General features: G+C 41.2%; 1 protein-coding gene across 2 annotated transcripts in view; it reads left to right on the top strand.

The window, feature by feature from the left end:
* dpf1 (double PHD fingers 1) overlaps positions 1–14,390 on the top strand; it is a 42,741-nt gene extending 28,351 nt beyond the window's left edge. For both annotated transcript variants that reach the window (XM_053872828.1, XM_053872827.1), the window contains exons 9-12: positions 5,583–5,702; positions 7,605–7,717; positions 8,660–8,741; positions 11,048–14,390. In XM_053872828.1, coding sequence (XP_053728803.1) covers positions 5,583–5,702; positions 7,605–7,717; positions 8,660–8,741; positions 11,048–11,118 — 386 coding nt within the window. In that variant the 3' untranslated portion in view covers positions 11,119–14,390. The remainder of the gene's footprint in view (positions 1–5,582; positions 5,703–7,604; positions 7,718–8,659; positions 8,742–11,047) is intronic.
* Positions 14,391–15,219: the final 829 nt, after the last annotated feature.

Below are 15,219 nucleotides of genomic sequence, written 5' to 3'. Positions count from 1 at the left end.
GAGGGAGCATGTGAGGATTCATCTCTTGCTGGATAATTCCCAGGAGGATCTCTCTCTAGCACTTGAAAGCTGTGAAGTGTGCGGTTCTGCTCATACTCCTCCTGGTAATTGGAAGAGCTGTAGAGGAGGAGGAGGAGGAGGAGCGTGTGGAAGGGGGGCGGGGGGGTCAGGTAGAGAGGGGGGAGGTAAGGTACAAAAGAGAAGCACGGCAGAATAGATTTTGGAGACACATGGAGAGTGGCCCAAGAAGAAGAAGAAGGCTGTGGGAGGCAGGTGAGGAGAGGAAGTGGAGGATGTGTGTTTTGTTTTCTTTTTCAATTTTCTGGTTTCCTCCCGTCCCGACATCCCTCATGGCCGAGGGTGGCGTGTCTGTGGTTGCAGGCGGCTCCCGAATGAGGCCACAGGCGTTTAATCATTGATGGAGTTTTCCCCCTCTCGCTGGCAGGCCAGCGGGTATCCCCACCGTAGACTCACGCCGCCCGGCCTGCTGATTCATTCTCCAGGGTCTGAAAGCACACACACGCATGTAAACAGCGCAGCGGACACGAATGTCACGCTCAGACACACTCGCTGTCGCAAACAGATGAGGAAAAAAAATGCTCAAATATGTGTCCCTCCACGTGTGCGAATGTCTGGCTGCTGCCACCAGGGATCGTGACGCCCAATCAACAGCAGCAAATAAAAGCAGCAGAGATAAAAGCAATTTGTTTGACCAGAACGAGAAGCGAGGAATGTGTTTGCTCTGGCTGCGGGGCTGCGAGCCACATATGTTCCTGCAGCGCTGTACGACAATCTGCTCCGCTCTCCAAACATCTGGCTGGCTTGGTTTCTTGATGTAGATGTACACTAGGACCATCACCGTGATTTAAAAACAAAAACAAAACCAATGTTTTGAATACATTAAATATTGGCACACTGCGGTCACTTTAATGTAAAGAAGGAGGACAATAATAAATCAGTATACAAGTAACATCCGACTTCAGTACCGACCAACCAGTCAGGTTGGACGTAAGTTGAATGCCATTCAAAACGGCCAACGCGAGGGTGATAGGTACTACTGTAGTGTGGTGTTATTACGCTCTTTTACTGCTGCTACTTGTGTATATATTATTTATTAGTTCCTATTTGATGTTTTCTGCATGCTTGATTGTTTTAGATTGTTTTGATATATTCTTTTTTACGTTGTTTGCACCAAGGGAGTAGCGCTCAAATCTCGTTGTACACTGTACAAGGACAATAAAGGCTATTCTATTCTGTGTGAGAGTGAGATGCTGGGATACTGTGCTGCCGTAACTGTCGTACGCGATGCCGGGCTGCTACGTGCTGCGGTGCCAGACACTGAATAAAAAAATTTAAAAAAGCATCTGCTGGTCGTAAGTACGGGTGGACGTAAGTCGAGCAGGTCACAAGTCGGATGTTACTTGTATATCTGAATCAAAACGGCACCCCTGTGTCTGGCTGAGATTGAATCAGGACATAAGCATAATGTCCAATCCAGGTTCCAAGTCTTGGTATTTGAAAGGTTGTCAGGAAATGCAGACCCTTCCCAAGTCGCTCATTTACATTCATATTGTCTTTTTGTAGGTTCAAGTTTTTGCCTACGAAGTTGGAAACTTTTGTTAGTATTAGAACTATCATCAATAGCAGTGAGCTGGCGCGGGTTGCGAGTGTCACTCACTCATTGAGAACAAGAACTGCAGTTCCGGAGAGTGATGAATCTTCAAGTGATCGGTACATCTGGGTACTTCCACTGTACACCACCTAAATCAACTGGAAATGTCATTTAAATATTTAAATAATACATTTTGTTTTTGTATTATTTTAATGTTAGACAGACAAGTGTAATTACATGGAATAACCACTGTATTTTATGCAAACTAAACTCTAGGTGAAAAAATATTCCTTGATTCGCTTATCTGAAATCTCTGTTTTATGAGCATAAAACAGTGGTGACATGAATAATACATGAATATTTGTTTGTTTCATAAGTCTATGGCCACTTTTTTTTAATGTTCAGTATGTTCAGCAGCATTTATTTATTTGATTTATATGATTACTAATATGAATTAGCTTTGTGATACCTTCATTTTCCTAAGCATCAAAATGTTCAACTGGAGATTTTTTTTCCCTCATTCTTTCAAATCTACCTGCACAGATACTCTCACACCCATCTTTTAATCATAGCCAGGCCTTCATGAATAATACGCAGCTATAAATAGTTTGACAGCTCGGTGATTTTTAATAATAATAAAAAAAAGGAGCGGTATCTGTTCACCTTTGGCACCGTTCCTGACGACCAGCAGGTGAAGACATTTTCCTTAATGAAAGAGCTGACACCAACTCATAATCTTATCACAGTGAAAGGGATTATTAAAAACTATCAGGATGGAGACGTCCGTCAGTTCATTCAGGCCAGTTTGAAGACTCATTTTAGATCCCAAATTTAGCTCTTTTACTGATATATGTTTTCCGACTCTTCCTTGATTCTGTAGAATTTGCAGGTATTTGTCTACTACTGTCCCTCACACCCTCCCTTCCTTCCTGTATCCATCCATCCATCCATCCATCCGTCTGTCTGTCTGATCCTTTTTTTTTTCATTATTTTACCTCCCCGAGGATTAAAACCAGACCCCATGGAGGAGAAACCAAATCTCTCATTCTCTCTCCTTCCTTTCTCACCCTCCTTTCCATTACATCCCCCTTCTCCTCACCTCCCCCTCCTCCTTCCGGCCAAACAAAACCCAACCCTGGTGGATTAATGACCTCTCTCCCACGTGCACTCACATACTGTATCACCTACAGCATTGTCTGTCTGCATGCCTGTGTGTGCTTATTTTTGGTTTTTGCTTGAGGACAAACCAGTGTGTGTGTGCGCGCGCAGTGTGCGTGTGTGAGTGTGTATCATTCCGTTAGATCCTCTGTTGCCGTGTCCTGCCTGGTGAATCATTGTTATGGAGCTGTCCAGTGCATTATATCTCAGATTAAAAAAAAGTGCACGTACAAACTTGTCCGCACTTGTAGTGGCAGAGATTATGCAAGCAGCTCGAGTCCAAGTAGCTGAAACTTGAGCGCACAATTGTGATGTGAACACAAGCACACACAAGTCCCACCAGTCTCTGCTGAGGTGAGATCCTGGTGAGGAGCCCTCTGGTGGTCGCTGAGGCATCACCAAGGGTCAACTATCAACAGAGAGATAAGCCGGAAAATTCAAATGATTTTACTCAGGGACACATGCTGGATGATCTCGATAAGGGGGTGGTATGAATGAAGTTATTTTATACATGTAAGTCAGAGGTTTCATGCTTGCTAATTGAAGAACAGCCTTGAAATATACCTGAAACTCATCTTGTCACTTTAGAAGAAAACTACTTTGAAATGCCTGGTGTGTCACAACATTCTGCGCTCTCCGAATTCAGTGTTTTTTTTTAAATGCCATCCAACATTTTCTCACCAGGACAAACTTTTCTTTCATGTATTTTCTTTACTAATTCAGCAAAATTATCTGTCCATCTTACACCACTCATTCAAGGTTGTGTCGAAAACAGGATGGAAAACAGGGGCATTTCCAGGCGAGAAATAGTCTCCAATATACAATCTGCATGTGCAAACATTGAGACATGCTGAGTAATGCACATTTTCTGGTTCTTTATGTTCTTTATTGCAAAAAAAGACTACACAAGAACAGTATTCTTGAGAGTCAAGATGAAGATTGCAAATTTTTCCACCGTAACACAACAGTGGAGACAGTGAACACACATGGATGCCAACTGAATGATACTGAGACATGATGCTACTTTGCTGAGCCAGTCAACATCCAGGGTTCTGCAGCTGCTTTCCATTGCAAAGAAGCACCATTCCCATGATGAGAGTTAGCTAAGCAAGCAAAAGACTCCGGATAGTTCCTGCAACTATGCGGTGGCCATGAGCAAGCTTTGTGTTTTGAGGCTACCTGTCATATTTTTCCATTTAAAGCTCACCTAAAACCATGTGACCTTTCATGTCCATCTCCTTTCTGGCTTGGCACTGAATATTTGTGTGTGGTATACTGGATTAACAGGACGCACCATGCCCGATTTTCCGCCAATCTCAAGTGAAACGCTGTACAAGCGGAAAGGAAGTGAAACTTGTGTCTGTGAATGATTCTTACAATATAATTTACATTTGTAGTATCTAAAAAATCTCATAATTCTGAAGGCATGGTGTGTTTTGTTTACATGAGGCAGAATCACTGAGGTATATAATAGAGATAACTTCAGACTGGACACCATCTTAAGTCGCAAATGGATGAAACAATTTTGCTTCTTCAGCTATTACTGGGCTTTGAAGGAATGCTAAACTTCACGCTCAGCCTTAGACAGAGTCACAGAGGTTCCCACAGCTTTTGGAGTTGCCCACTAATACAATCGTTCTAGAGCAATACACAAATTGTAAATAATCTGAAATGTCGCTGTATCCTAGTTGACAATTGAAGGGTTTTGTTCGTGATAGTGGCCAAAGCTGGGTGAAAATCCTTTGAGAAAGCCATTGCTCAGGACTGGTTGAAATAGTTTGTTGAACATATAGAGAGAGTGGAGAGATTGACGTGCAAATTGAGGTTGAAGCTACAAGAGTGGGGAAAATGGCAATGAATTTATCGCTTAAATTAAAAATGAAAACACTCCTCAGCAGGGCTCATTGATGGTGTTTTATTTATAACTATTATTCATTCATTATTATAGTCAAAGGTAATGTACTGTTATTTACTTGCTTCGTATATTCATGTACAGTATGTATACATTTTGTTGAATTGAATTTTAATTTTGTTGTTTGGATTTGATTGCATCCGTAAAAATGTAATAAAAATAAAGTGGAAATGTCTTAGTTGACCCTGGACCGCTGACCAATCACAAGAGAGTAGCCATGGACAGTAAGAGGCTTCTGGTCAAGAGGGAGGCACAGTATTCATGCACACAAATTTGAGATTCATAAACTAATTCCAATATGATTTTAAAATTCAGTGAATCAAGCAGGATGAAACAGACTGTATTGCCCTTGAGCGTTTCTTTTTTCGAGTGCAACATGTCAACTGAAAAAAAAACAAAAAACATCTTGCTCAAACTTTACTTTCAAACTTAGTGTGTGTGAGTTTGACCTCTGTGTCCACCCAGACAGTATCTCCTCAAGGTTGAGAAACTGGCTTTGTTTCTACCATGATAACTGTTCACAGTGCTGGAAGGAATATATTCTGAGGGATAACCTTTGAACTGCTCTCCTACCAGCATGAACGATCCACATAGATCAGGCGATTGACAGACAGCTATATAGTAAGTCAGTAAAAAACAAGTACATTTAAGGCTCGCCTCGCTCACTTATACTCCATCAGTGAGCCTTTTAGTTGCTGTTTTAGCCGACATTACGTGTAAATAGATTTGGAGAGAACTGGTTGATTTTCTTTGTGTTGACTGGTTCAGACCTCACTACAGGCAAAGTAATCTTCCCATGTTCCGGCCAGAGAGAGCTGTTAGACAACATCCCATCTGTATCGTTCTCCCGTTGGCAGCATAACAGACTTTAAAAATGTCTTTGTCTTTCATTTCCTACAGCCAAGAAAGCACCAGACGGCTCAGTGATCGCCAACGGCTACTGTGATTTCTGCCTGGGAGGCTCCAAGAAGACCGGATGTCCAGAAGATCTCATCTCCTGTGCGGACTGTGGACGCTCAGGTAGGGCAAAGCTGAAGGGGATGATGGGCCGGAGAAAGGCGGTCCTCTGTTGATGCACGGTCAAAGTCAAACTCTTGAGACTAGAATCCAAAACGCGCCATATCGTTTGAATGCTTGTGTCAATTGATGTGAAATTCAAACATGGAAGGACCATACCAATGTTGTTCTGTTCAAGCCTCCCACCTACCTGTCCTGTACAGTAGAACGTTTGTTGTTTTCAGATGCTGGGCTTTTTTTGTGGAATGTCAAAATGTTCGATTTAATTCAGTCAAAGCAAGGTGTCTGAAAGCAGCCAGAAGTGTCAGAGATGAATCGTAAAACACATCAGTTAACTTCTGCAGAGCAATAAAATAAATAAAATATCAATAAATATGACGACGCAGGTATTGAATAAACATCCCTGTGAATGTAGGTGGTCGCAACAGACATTTAATCTTCACAGATGTTCACGTTTTTACATTTCATTGACAAAAATACTGACCAAATAAAATGATTTGTAACAGGCCCGTTTTTGGAACCAAAATAAGATAAAATACTACATGGGTTGAGTATTCTGGTTGCAAAACTTCCCTGTATAACAAACTGAAACCTCATAAATAAATAAATAAATTGGAACGAACAGAGCTCAAATATTATGTATGTAATATGTGACTTTAAAACTTTAAAACCGCAGTTCTGACACAGTGACATAATGTCAGATGCGTGTGCTGGTAGAATTTTGAATTGTCTAAAAAAAAAATCACTCTCAAGTTGAAATGTATTAATGTGTATTGCATCACATAAATTAATAAATACATGTAGCTGTTAGATATGGAACCCCCAAAATGCTCCTCTCCAAACACTGCCCACCTATGAATGAATGAATACTTTATCTCATCATATCAAACCCAAAATGAAAGCTCACTCTCTTAAGGAAACACTTTGTAATGATCGAACAATGGCAATTTACTGCAGCGTTGACAAATGTGCTGCTTATTTTATGTTCAAACTTACAGGATGCAATGTGGAAAAAAATCCAATTAATTATTTTTATTTTTTTCTCTAATCAATTAATTGACACTGCCTTGAAAAAACAATATTTAACATTTCAAACACAATTCAAGTCGCTGTTCTTCATTTAAAAGCAACACACGCATCTGTCTAAAACACGATGACTAGCTCAAGATTTAAAATCATCCTTATGATGATCATGTTTCAGAAAATCTTGGCAATAAACTGTGATTTTATTTATTTATTTATTTATATTTTTACGAAAAATGTGATCTTTGTTTTTTGTATGCTGCATGCATTTCCATGACTCATGTGTGTATATATTAATTTAGCTCCTGACTAACTCTACGGGGTGGAATTTGGCTGTGTATGGCTGAAAACGTGTTTCTGTTGTATTTTTATTTATTTATTTATTTTTTGGATGGATAACAGTGCCTGTGGTTGTACATTGTGGATGTATGTATACATGATGAGACTGATAAAAATGTATTTATCATTTGATCCCGTGTGATGTAAATATGTTTCTTTCTAACTATAAAATAAAAAAAAGAAAACGAAAAGAAGTTGAATGTGATTTTTAGTAAATGGACAGAAGCATGCAAAACACTGGTATGGTCCTTTGATAGTTTGGTTAATTGCTCAGACATCGCTGGGAATGTCGGAGTAACGTTTTGGCCATTTATTCCGAGAGAGACTCATAGAAATGTGAATATGATGCATCTAAAAAAAAAGCACATAAGTAATCACATCCGCACACATGAATGCGCCACCTGCATGTAAAAATTGAATTAAATGATAGACGGAAGATGCTGGATGATAGTCGTCACATTCCAGAAAGAGATGGTGAAAACTGTGTGGGCGTGTGTGTGTGCGTGTGCGTGTGCGTGTGTGCGTGTGTGTGTTCGCACCCAGGCCACCCCTCCTGTCTGCAATTCACAGTAAACATGACGGCGGCGGTGAGGACTTATCGCTGGCAGTGCATCGAATGCAAGTCCTGCAGCCTGTGCGGCACCTCTGAGAACGACGTAAGAGCGCCCTCTATACTCTCGTAAATTCTCATGATAGTGCTGCAATTTGAACCCTGACCTCTGTAGCACAGCAAGGCAACAGCCCCCTAGTTAGCGCGGATTCATTGTCGCAGATCCACAAAGGTTTATACAGTGTGACCTAAGGAAGATGCAATAGAATAAGAAAGTAAGAGCTGCTTGTGTCACTGGTGAGGATCCGATCTGGTGAAGTCTGAGGCACCAGAGTAGTTGTGCTTTACAATGGCGAGTCTTTGTCACGTCACACACCGTCTTGAGTGCTACAGCAGGTCAGAAAAACTGAGGCGCAGAGTGGACCCACTAAGGGGCGTGTCTGATCATGATGATGCCAGACACTGTTCCAAGTTTTCAGGAGTGTCAGCTGAGACAAGTCAAAAGAGAGTGAGCACCAGATGGGGAGATCATGGAGCCTCAGTCACTTGCTTAATCTGATATGTTGTTGCCCTCCATCTTGAATTTAAAATCCTGTAAAAGTTAATTTTTACAAGCCTAAATGCGTTTAGTTTGTACTGTACATTTATGCAAAAGGGGAAAAAAATCAAACATGATTTTGACATATATATATATATATATATATATATATATATATATATATATATATATATATATATATATATATATATATATATATATATATATAGATAGATAGATAGATAGATAGATAGATTCTATAGACCTGTGTGTGTGTGTGTCAAGCTGAGGCATCAGTTGGGAAATTTGCTGATTCACTAAAAAAGTTGCTTGGTAAGTGTGTTGCACTGTCGCAAGGTACGTCTAATTTACCCCACAGTAACTCTGAGATGACTCATCTAAAAAGCAGTTTTCACCTGAGCGTGAGTGCACTTTCAATCCTGCAGAAGGCTGGCATGACTGTGCTCACTTCACATATCCAGGTTGCTGACTGCGTTTCTGCGTCCGCAGGACCAGCTGTTGTTCTGTGACGACTGTGACCGGGGCTACCACATGTACTGCCTGAACCCGCCCATGTCTGAACCTCCGGAGGGTGAGTTACTTCTCCGGCTATACGTGCCACTTTATTTATAGACGCGGAAAACCTATCTGAAAATGTTGTTGTTATATAACTGTTTTAATGTCAGGCGGAAAGAGAGAACTTGAGGAAGAGAGGGAAAACAAAGAAATGAAGTGAGGCTGTTTGGATTACAGAGGACATGAGCAGGTTTATTTCATCACTGGAGGGATGCTGACCACTGACATCAAGTCGGAACATCTGTTTAAATCAAGTGGGGACGTTTTCCATTAAACGCCTGCCGTGGGATGTTCGATGGATTTTGCTATGGATTCAGCTCATTTCCAGGGCAGGCAACGCACAGCGCCCAACACAAACCACTCATCTCACATGGTAAACAGGAAATGAACAACAACCTGACTCCTGATCTCAGAGGTTCACTTGTGTTCCAAACCTATAAGACAAAGAAACTCACTGGTTTGGGTTCAGGTGTTCAGGTTCTGACTCTCACATCTCACATCAAAGGCTGCTCAGTTCTTCCCTCCGCCCAGTCATTTGCCGGGGGTTTGGAGTAGACATACTACAGCTAGGCATAAGATTCAGCGTGGACATGTTATTGGACCGAGGGTTCACATTCTATCAGACATGGAGCCAAAATGTTAGACATGGTCTAAATCACGAACCAGGTCGCAGAAAAAGAAGCAGCAGCATCTCTGTGGTGTCTCTCTTGGTGAGGTTTTGGTTCACTCATTTAATGTTTTACAATAATAAGGACATTGTTTCATGAAGCCTCATCAGGCCATCACTAACTCAAGCTGCCACCGCAGAGCAAATTGAGCACTACGGGGCAGATTTGTATGTATATACAGTAGGGATGACAATTCTGCATTTCACGATAAATGTGATAAACGTGCGGCACGCTTGCTTCATTGGACGTGCGTATATGAACTTGACGACACCACAATGGCGCGCCGCCTTCTCCAGCCGACAGCGGCGTGTGACAGTTGTGGAGAGTGTGGTGGACTTTGGTAAATATTAAATTTAAACTTATTTTTAATACAGGGAGCCTTTGACATAATGACACTGGTCGACTCTGAGTCTCTGGATCTGTGTTTATTTTATTAGATGGAGTGGTCCTCATAGGTTTTCTGACACTCTCTCAGGCAGCGCAAATGCAGTTTAGGGACCATCAACAAATTCTAAAGCCGTCAAAGTATTAGTGAAATCTTCAATAAGGCAATGAAGAACAACCATTTTAGGGGAGAGAACTGTAAAGAGGTTTTTCATCACACAAGACAAATGACTGACAGTTTGTATCATGATTTGGAGAATAGAATATGACTTTATTCACATTATTTCTCATATTTCCTCAATAGTACCAAGGATATGTGTCCAGACTGGTCCATAGTTCAAGTCAACTGTTAAGGGACACGAGATACAGCAGGCATGAGTTTCATCATAAAACAGTTTCAAGAGGGACTGCAGTGTCCAACACATGGAATAGAATGAAAATGTATTTTTCGTAATAATTAGTTATCATTTATCGCCATATCGTCCATTTGTCCATTGACCCGATGAAGGTTCAACTTCAGGTCAACTTAATTATATGCAGAGCAATAAAAAACTGGTTTACTTTTCAGTGCATATGAGCCATTGCAAATGCTTCCTGGAGATATCTGGAGTCAGGTATTTCAGTGTCAAGTTCCACTTAAATCAGAGCTGGTTAAGGAAAACATTTCTTTCTCTGCCCTTTGTCATCTCCATCACCAGCACCTCCAAGTCTGTCACAACAATTCTCAGTCAAAAAAGAGTGGATTGTCACGATCAGTGTCAGAATAAGATCCTTTTCCTGATAAGCACCTTGTTGTGAAGGTCCACCGATTATTATTATTATTATGAGGATACTACTACAGTTGAGTTACCTACATGGTAATACATGTTTTCATTCACCCATCAGTCACTCATCTGATCAGGTTTTGTGGGGTCTGGGAAGAAGCAGGGACACTCTGGAGGAACCGGAGGAGGACACCAAGGCTTCTTTGCTTTATCTCAACAACAACGCACAATTGAATTGTACATTGTTACACCTCCATGACAATCTTAAGCAAAGCAGAAGCTCCTCTGGTGTCGAAGTGAGATGGACGGTCCTCCAAAGCGAAGCTGTGGCCTGCATTTAAATCTGAAACATGAAGAGTCAAATCCTGCCGCTACACACCGACCAGACAGCCCGTGGCTTCATAATGCCGAGCTTTAATTTACAGCCAACCAAACACCAAATGAGGGATTATTCCAGATTAACTATAGCTGTGATTGAACTTGAGATTTGTGTGTGTTTTTTTTAGGGAGCTGGAGTTGTCATCTGTGTCTGAGACAGCTGAAGGAGAAGGCCTCTGCCTACATCACCCTGATTTAACCTGCTGAGCTGCTCTCACGGTACCTCAAACTTCATCGCCCCCCCCTCCTCGACCCCTCCGACGACCTTCGACCTGAGCTGAGCACACGTTAAACACCACCCCAAAACCCATACCCGGCCTCCCACATTTCTTCAGATCCCGTCCTGCTGTCCTTCTTCGGCCCTGTCCTTTACCACTGCACACGCGCTGTCGCTCGCTGGCTCTACAGGAGATCAGCAGTCGACAGTGATGGTGTAAGCAAGACACACACTTCAGCAAGGGCACTTCAGGGGCGCAGTACTCTATGGGAGCCCACTTAAGGGTCCTCAGACGAGGCCCTAATGATCTTCAGCTGCAACTCAGTGGAGAACTGAATGAGAATAAATGAAGCAGACTGAAGATCTGGTTGATTGCATGGACGGCGACGACGCGGCAGAATCGCACCTCCTCGCGCTGCAGAGCTGAGACGCTGAACTTGTCATTTGCCCACAGCAGCTTTGAAAAGACGTTGCTTGTACAATTTCTGACGGATCACCATGTACTGGCTGGAAAAAGCTACTCCAATCTAGTGGGTGACTCCCAACGTCCACCTCAACATGTCTTCTCTCCTTGCATGGGCTTTCCATCAATAACAGTTTGGAATTGATGAGGAGAAAGTTCTCTCATGATCAAAGTGAGTCTAACTTGATGTATCTAAGATTTAAAAAAATAAAAAATTCTCAGCGTCCCCGCCCCTTCTCCAAAACAATGACTGTGAAGCCAATGCAGGTCTGTTACGCTCCTGGTGCTGGTGTGTGTAGTTTGTGTGTGAAGAATGTAGGAGTGCTGTGAGAAGAATGCAGATGTGTGTTTTGGCCGGTGACTAGGCCCAAAACCTTCTTTTTTTATACGCCAACATTTGATTTTTTTCACGTGCATATTCACTTGCTTTAAATACCTTTAATTGATATTGAAAAAAAGCACACTTAATTCGCAATAATGTGTTGGTGGGGTGACATTAAGACTACGTTCGATGCTCCTTGTGTGGTTGTATGAACGTTGTGTTACTGAAGAATACTTGTGTTGGGATGGACAGGTCAGACGGGAGGTTTAGGTGAAGATAACATTACGCCTATATTGGAACAGCAAATGTCAAAGCCAATGATATCAACCTCAAACAATTTCAACATTAAAGTCTTTATTATTAAACTTACTGCTGCTCAATATGCTACATCTTATTATAAATCATACATTGACATGGTCAAACCTGAAAAATTACAATTACAAAAAAGCTTTCAATATTTCACAACTCTTTTTATATAAAGGACACAATGTTGTACTTTCAATTCTGGAGCTGCAGACGCTGCATACTGTGTACACAGTGTTAGCATGAAGCTAATCTAGAGAGTGTGCGCTTTAATTCAAATTTGCGATTATAATAAATAAAAACTGATATTGTCATGGACAGATTTAAATCTCTGATACTTTGCTTTAAAATGCGTCCAAATCGTGTGTTTACACACCGCTCTAACATGAATGACTTCACTATTTGCTGAACCAAAACGTTTTTAGCATGTTTTCTAAAACACAAAGTCCCTCATATATAATGTTTACTAGCACTCTTGAATGACAAAGATACGTCCACTGTGATTCAGACAAATCTGATTGGACTGGGTGCCAAAGTGTAAATTGTGTTAGACGGAACTCTTGCTGGTTGTGTTGACAGGAATGTAGCAGCTTTCAACGTTTCCCCTGTTGTGTTAGCAGATTTTCAGTTATAAAAAAAATGCTTTTTCAAGTTTTGTAAGGATCTGCTACGAGGAATGTAGCACTTATTTTTCAAAAATGAAACCTAAAAGGTGATGTTAAGTGTTAAAATGACTACGCTATTGTGATTTAGCATAATATGGGATGCAATACCGAACTGTGCTCCCTATGTTTACACTTTCATCTCAGTTCAATTTGGCTCAAATCTAAATCTTCTTGAAAATCCCCAAACACTTCAAATTATCAACATTTTTTTAAAATTTTCCTGTGAAGCTTCTGTGCAGCAAACCTTAATTTATATATTTATCCAGCAAAAAACAAACAAGCAAAAAACAGGGAGACGTTTTCGTTGGACGGATGAACCAGCATGTGCTTTGTGAACTTGCACTGACTGTATGTTGTTCTTTTTAACCCAAAGGCCTAGGATTTCATTTCCCTGGCGTTGACACCCTGCACATGTGAACAAAAAGATGCAGTAACATTTGAGCTTTAATCATAAAATGTGGCTGAAAAAGTTGAAATCCAAGCGCATCGTTTTGAAGTTTCTGTTTCCTTCCGGTTCGAATGATGGACACAGTAAATGCTGCATCGTGTTTGTGGGGAATATTTGCACGATCAGATGGCTTGTGAGAATGTACCTGACGTTAGTTCACTGAAGCATGAATGACACCCGAGACAAGTTTTGTAATTTCAGTGTTTGTGCCGTTGCTTTAAAAAGCTTTGGGTATTTGTTTTGAATTGCATTGTCGTCCGATTTTGCACAGAGTCAGGGTGAGAGCAGTTTGCGCTGCTGTGCGGTGAAAACAAAAGCCAACACTCATTCTTCTGTGAGCACCCTGATTTAGGATTGTAAATTTGAAGTCGGCCCGGCAACACCACACTCATAACCCCGGTTGTGCCAGACATGTTGATTTATTAGTTGTCACAACATTCCAATCGGAGCTAGAGGTCGTTTTAAGGGGTGTTTAAATGGCGATGCGTAAAGCAGAAATGTGTGTATTTGGAGCAGAAGTGAAAAGCCTTGACCTTAGGACTTCGCTGGCGCATGGTGGAGTCAGTGATGATTGTACTATCATGGGGAGGGAGCCTCGCTATCAAGGGTGTTTTCATGACGGACACGAGCCGCGGTCAGCAGCCTTGACTTGCCCACTCAGTCCAGGGGCTTTAAAGGACTTTTATCAGCCTCTGTTGTATATTGTCATTTTATCTTGCTTGCACTTTTTAAAAAAATGATTTCCCGAAGATGCGTGCGAGCGTGTGACGCCACTTTTTTTTTTTTCCTTCCCAATGATTTAAAATGTGATTGTCTCTTGTCAATAACACTGGATAAAGATGGTTTATTGTTTGTATTTTTTACCTTGTAATGAAGATGAGATCTTCTTGGAATTTTTCTAACCCTCCTTTTGTGTTTTTATCCGCCCTCCACCTTCTTCCTTTGAAACGTGGACTGTCATCACTTCTGTCAGTCATTCTGTGAATCCATGCTGCTCCTTCAATTTGTCCACTTGCTTTCCTCTCTTCCCTTGACTTAGTTTTTTCCATTAAAAATGAGACTGAAAAGAAATAAAAGGGCTTGTGTGAGTTTGTACTTATTAAAGTTGACATTTGTTTTTTTCTGTTTGGCTTTTTGACTGCTCCTTTCACCTCCAACATGTAAAGACAGTGCTGCAATAAAAGATTAATTCAGATTAAATTCTGTAACTCTAATTATATTTACAGCTTCTTTTCCTATGTGTTTTAGAAGATACTCTTTTATTATTTATAAATTATTGGGTAGATGAGGCTTCATGAAACAGTGTCACCATTTTTACACCAAGAGGTGGCGCTCTTGGTTTTAAAAAAATCTTACAATTTAAAAGCATAAAGTGCTATCTAGTGGGTCACTGTTTCATGAAGCCCCTTCTTTGTCATTCAGTGTTTAGCGTCTTGCATTGCCACAGATGAATGAGGAGGTGCGCTGTGGTCAGATGTAGGAGCCACGACTTCAGCAAGACGTCGCAACGAGAAGTCTGGCTTCCAAACCCAGTATTGGCATTATGAAATCACTGTACTTCATGTTGAGCCAACATAATTACTGCCTCTGTTAATTCGTATTTGGACAAACTTCCATTGTTCTGGCTTGTACTTCTTTATAATCATTGAAAATGAAAGCTGCTAACAAGAGATGAGGCTTCATGAAACAGTGTCCCAGTTTTCAGTGCCCACTAGTTGGCACTCACTGCTTTGAAATCTCTCACTTTGAACAACCATTTCAGTGAAACCTCACAACTAATAACTCGGACACCATTGTTGAAACATATTCTGCTTTCACCCTGTTGTCTCCCGAAAATGGTACTACACTTGAAGGGAACACATGACAGGCCTGGGAAAAGGGA

This window comes from Synchiropus splendidus, chromosome 8 (genome assembly GCF_027744825.2).
Source record: "Synchiropus splendidus isolate RoL2022-P1 chromosome 8, RoL_Sspl_1.0, whole genome shotgun sequence".
In the NCBI taxonomy this organism is placed as follows: domain Eukaryota; kingdom Metazoa; phylum Chordata; class Actinopteri; order Syngnathiformes; family Callionymidae; genus Synchiropus; species Synchiropus splendidus.
This window is presented reverse-complemented; position numbering and strand designations above follow the sequence as displayed.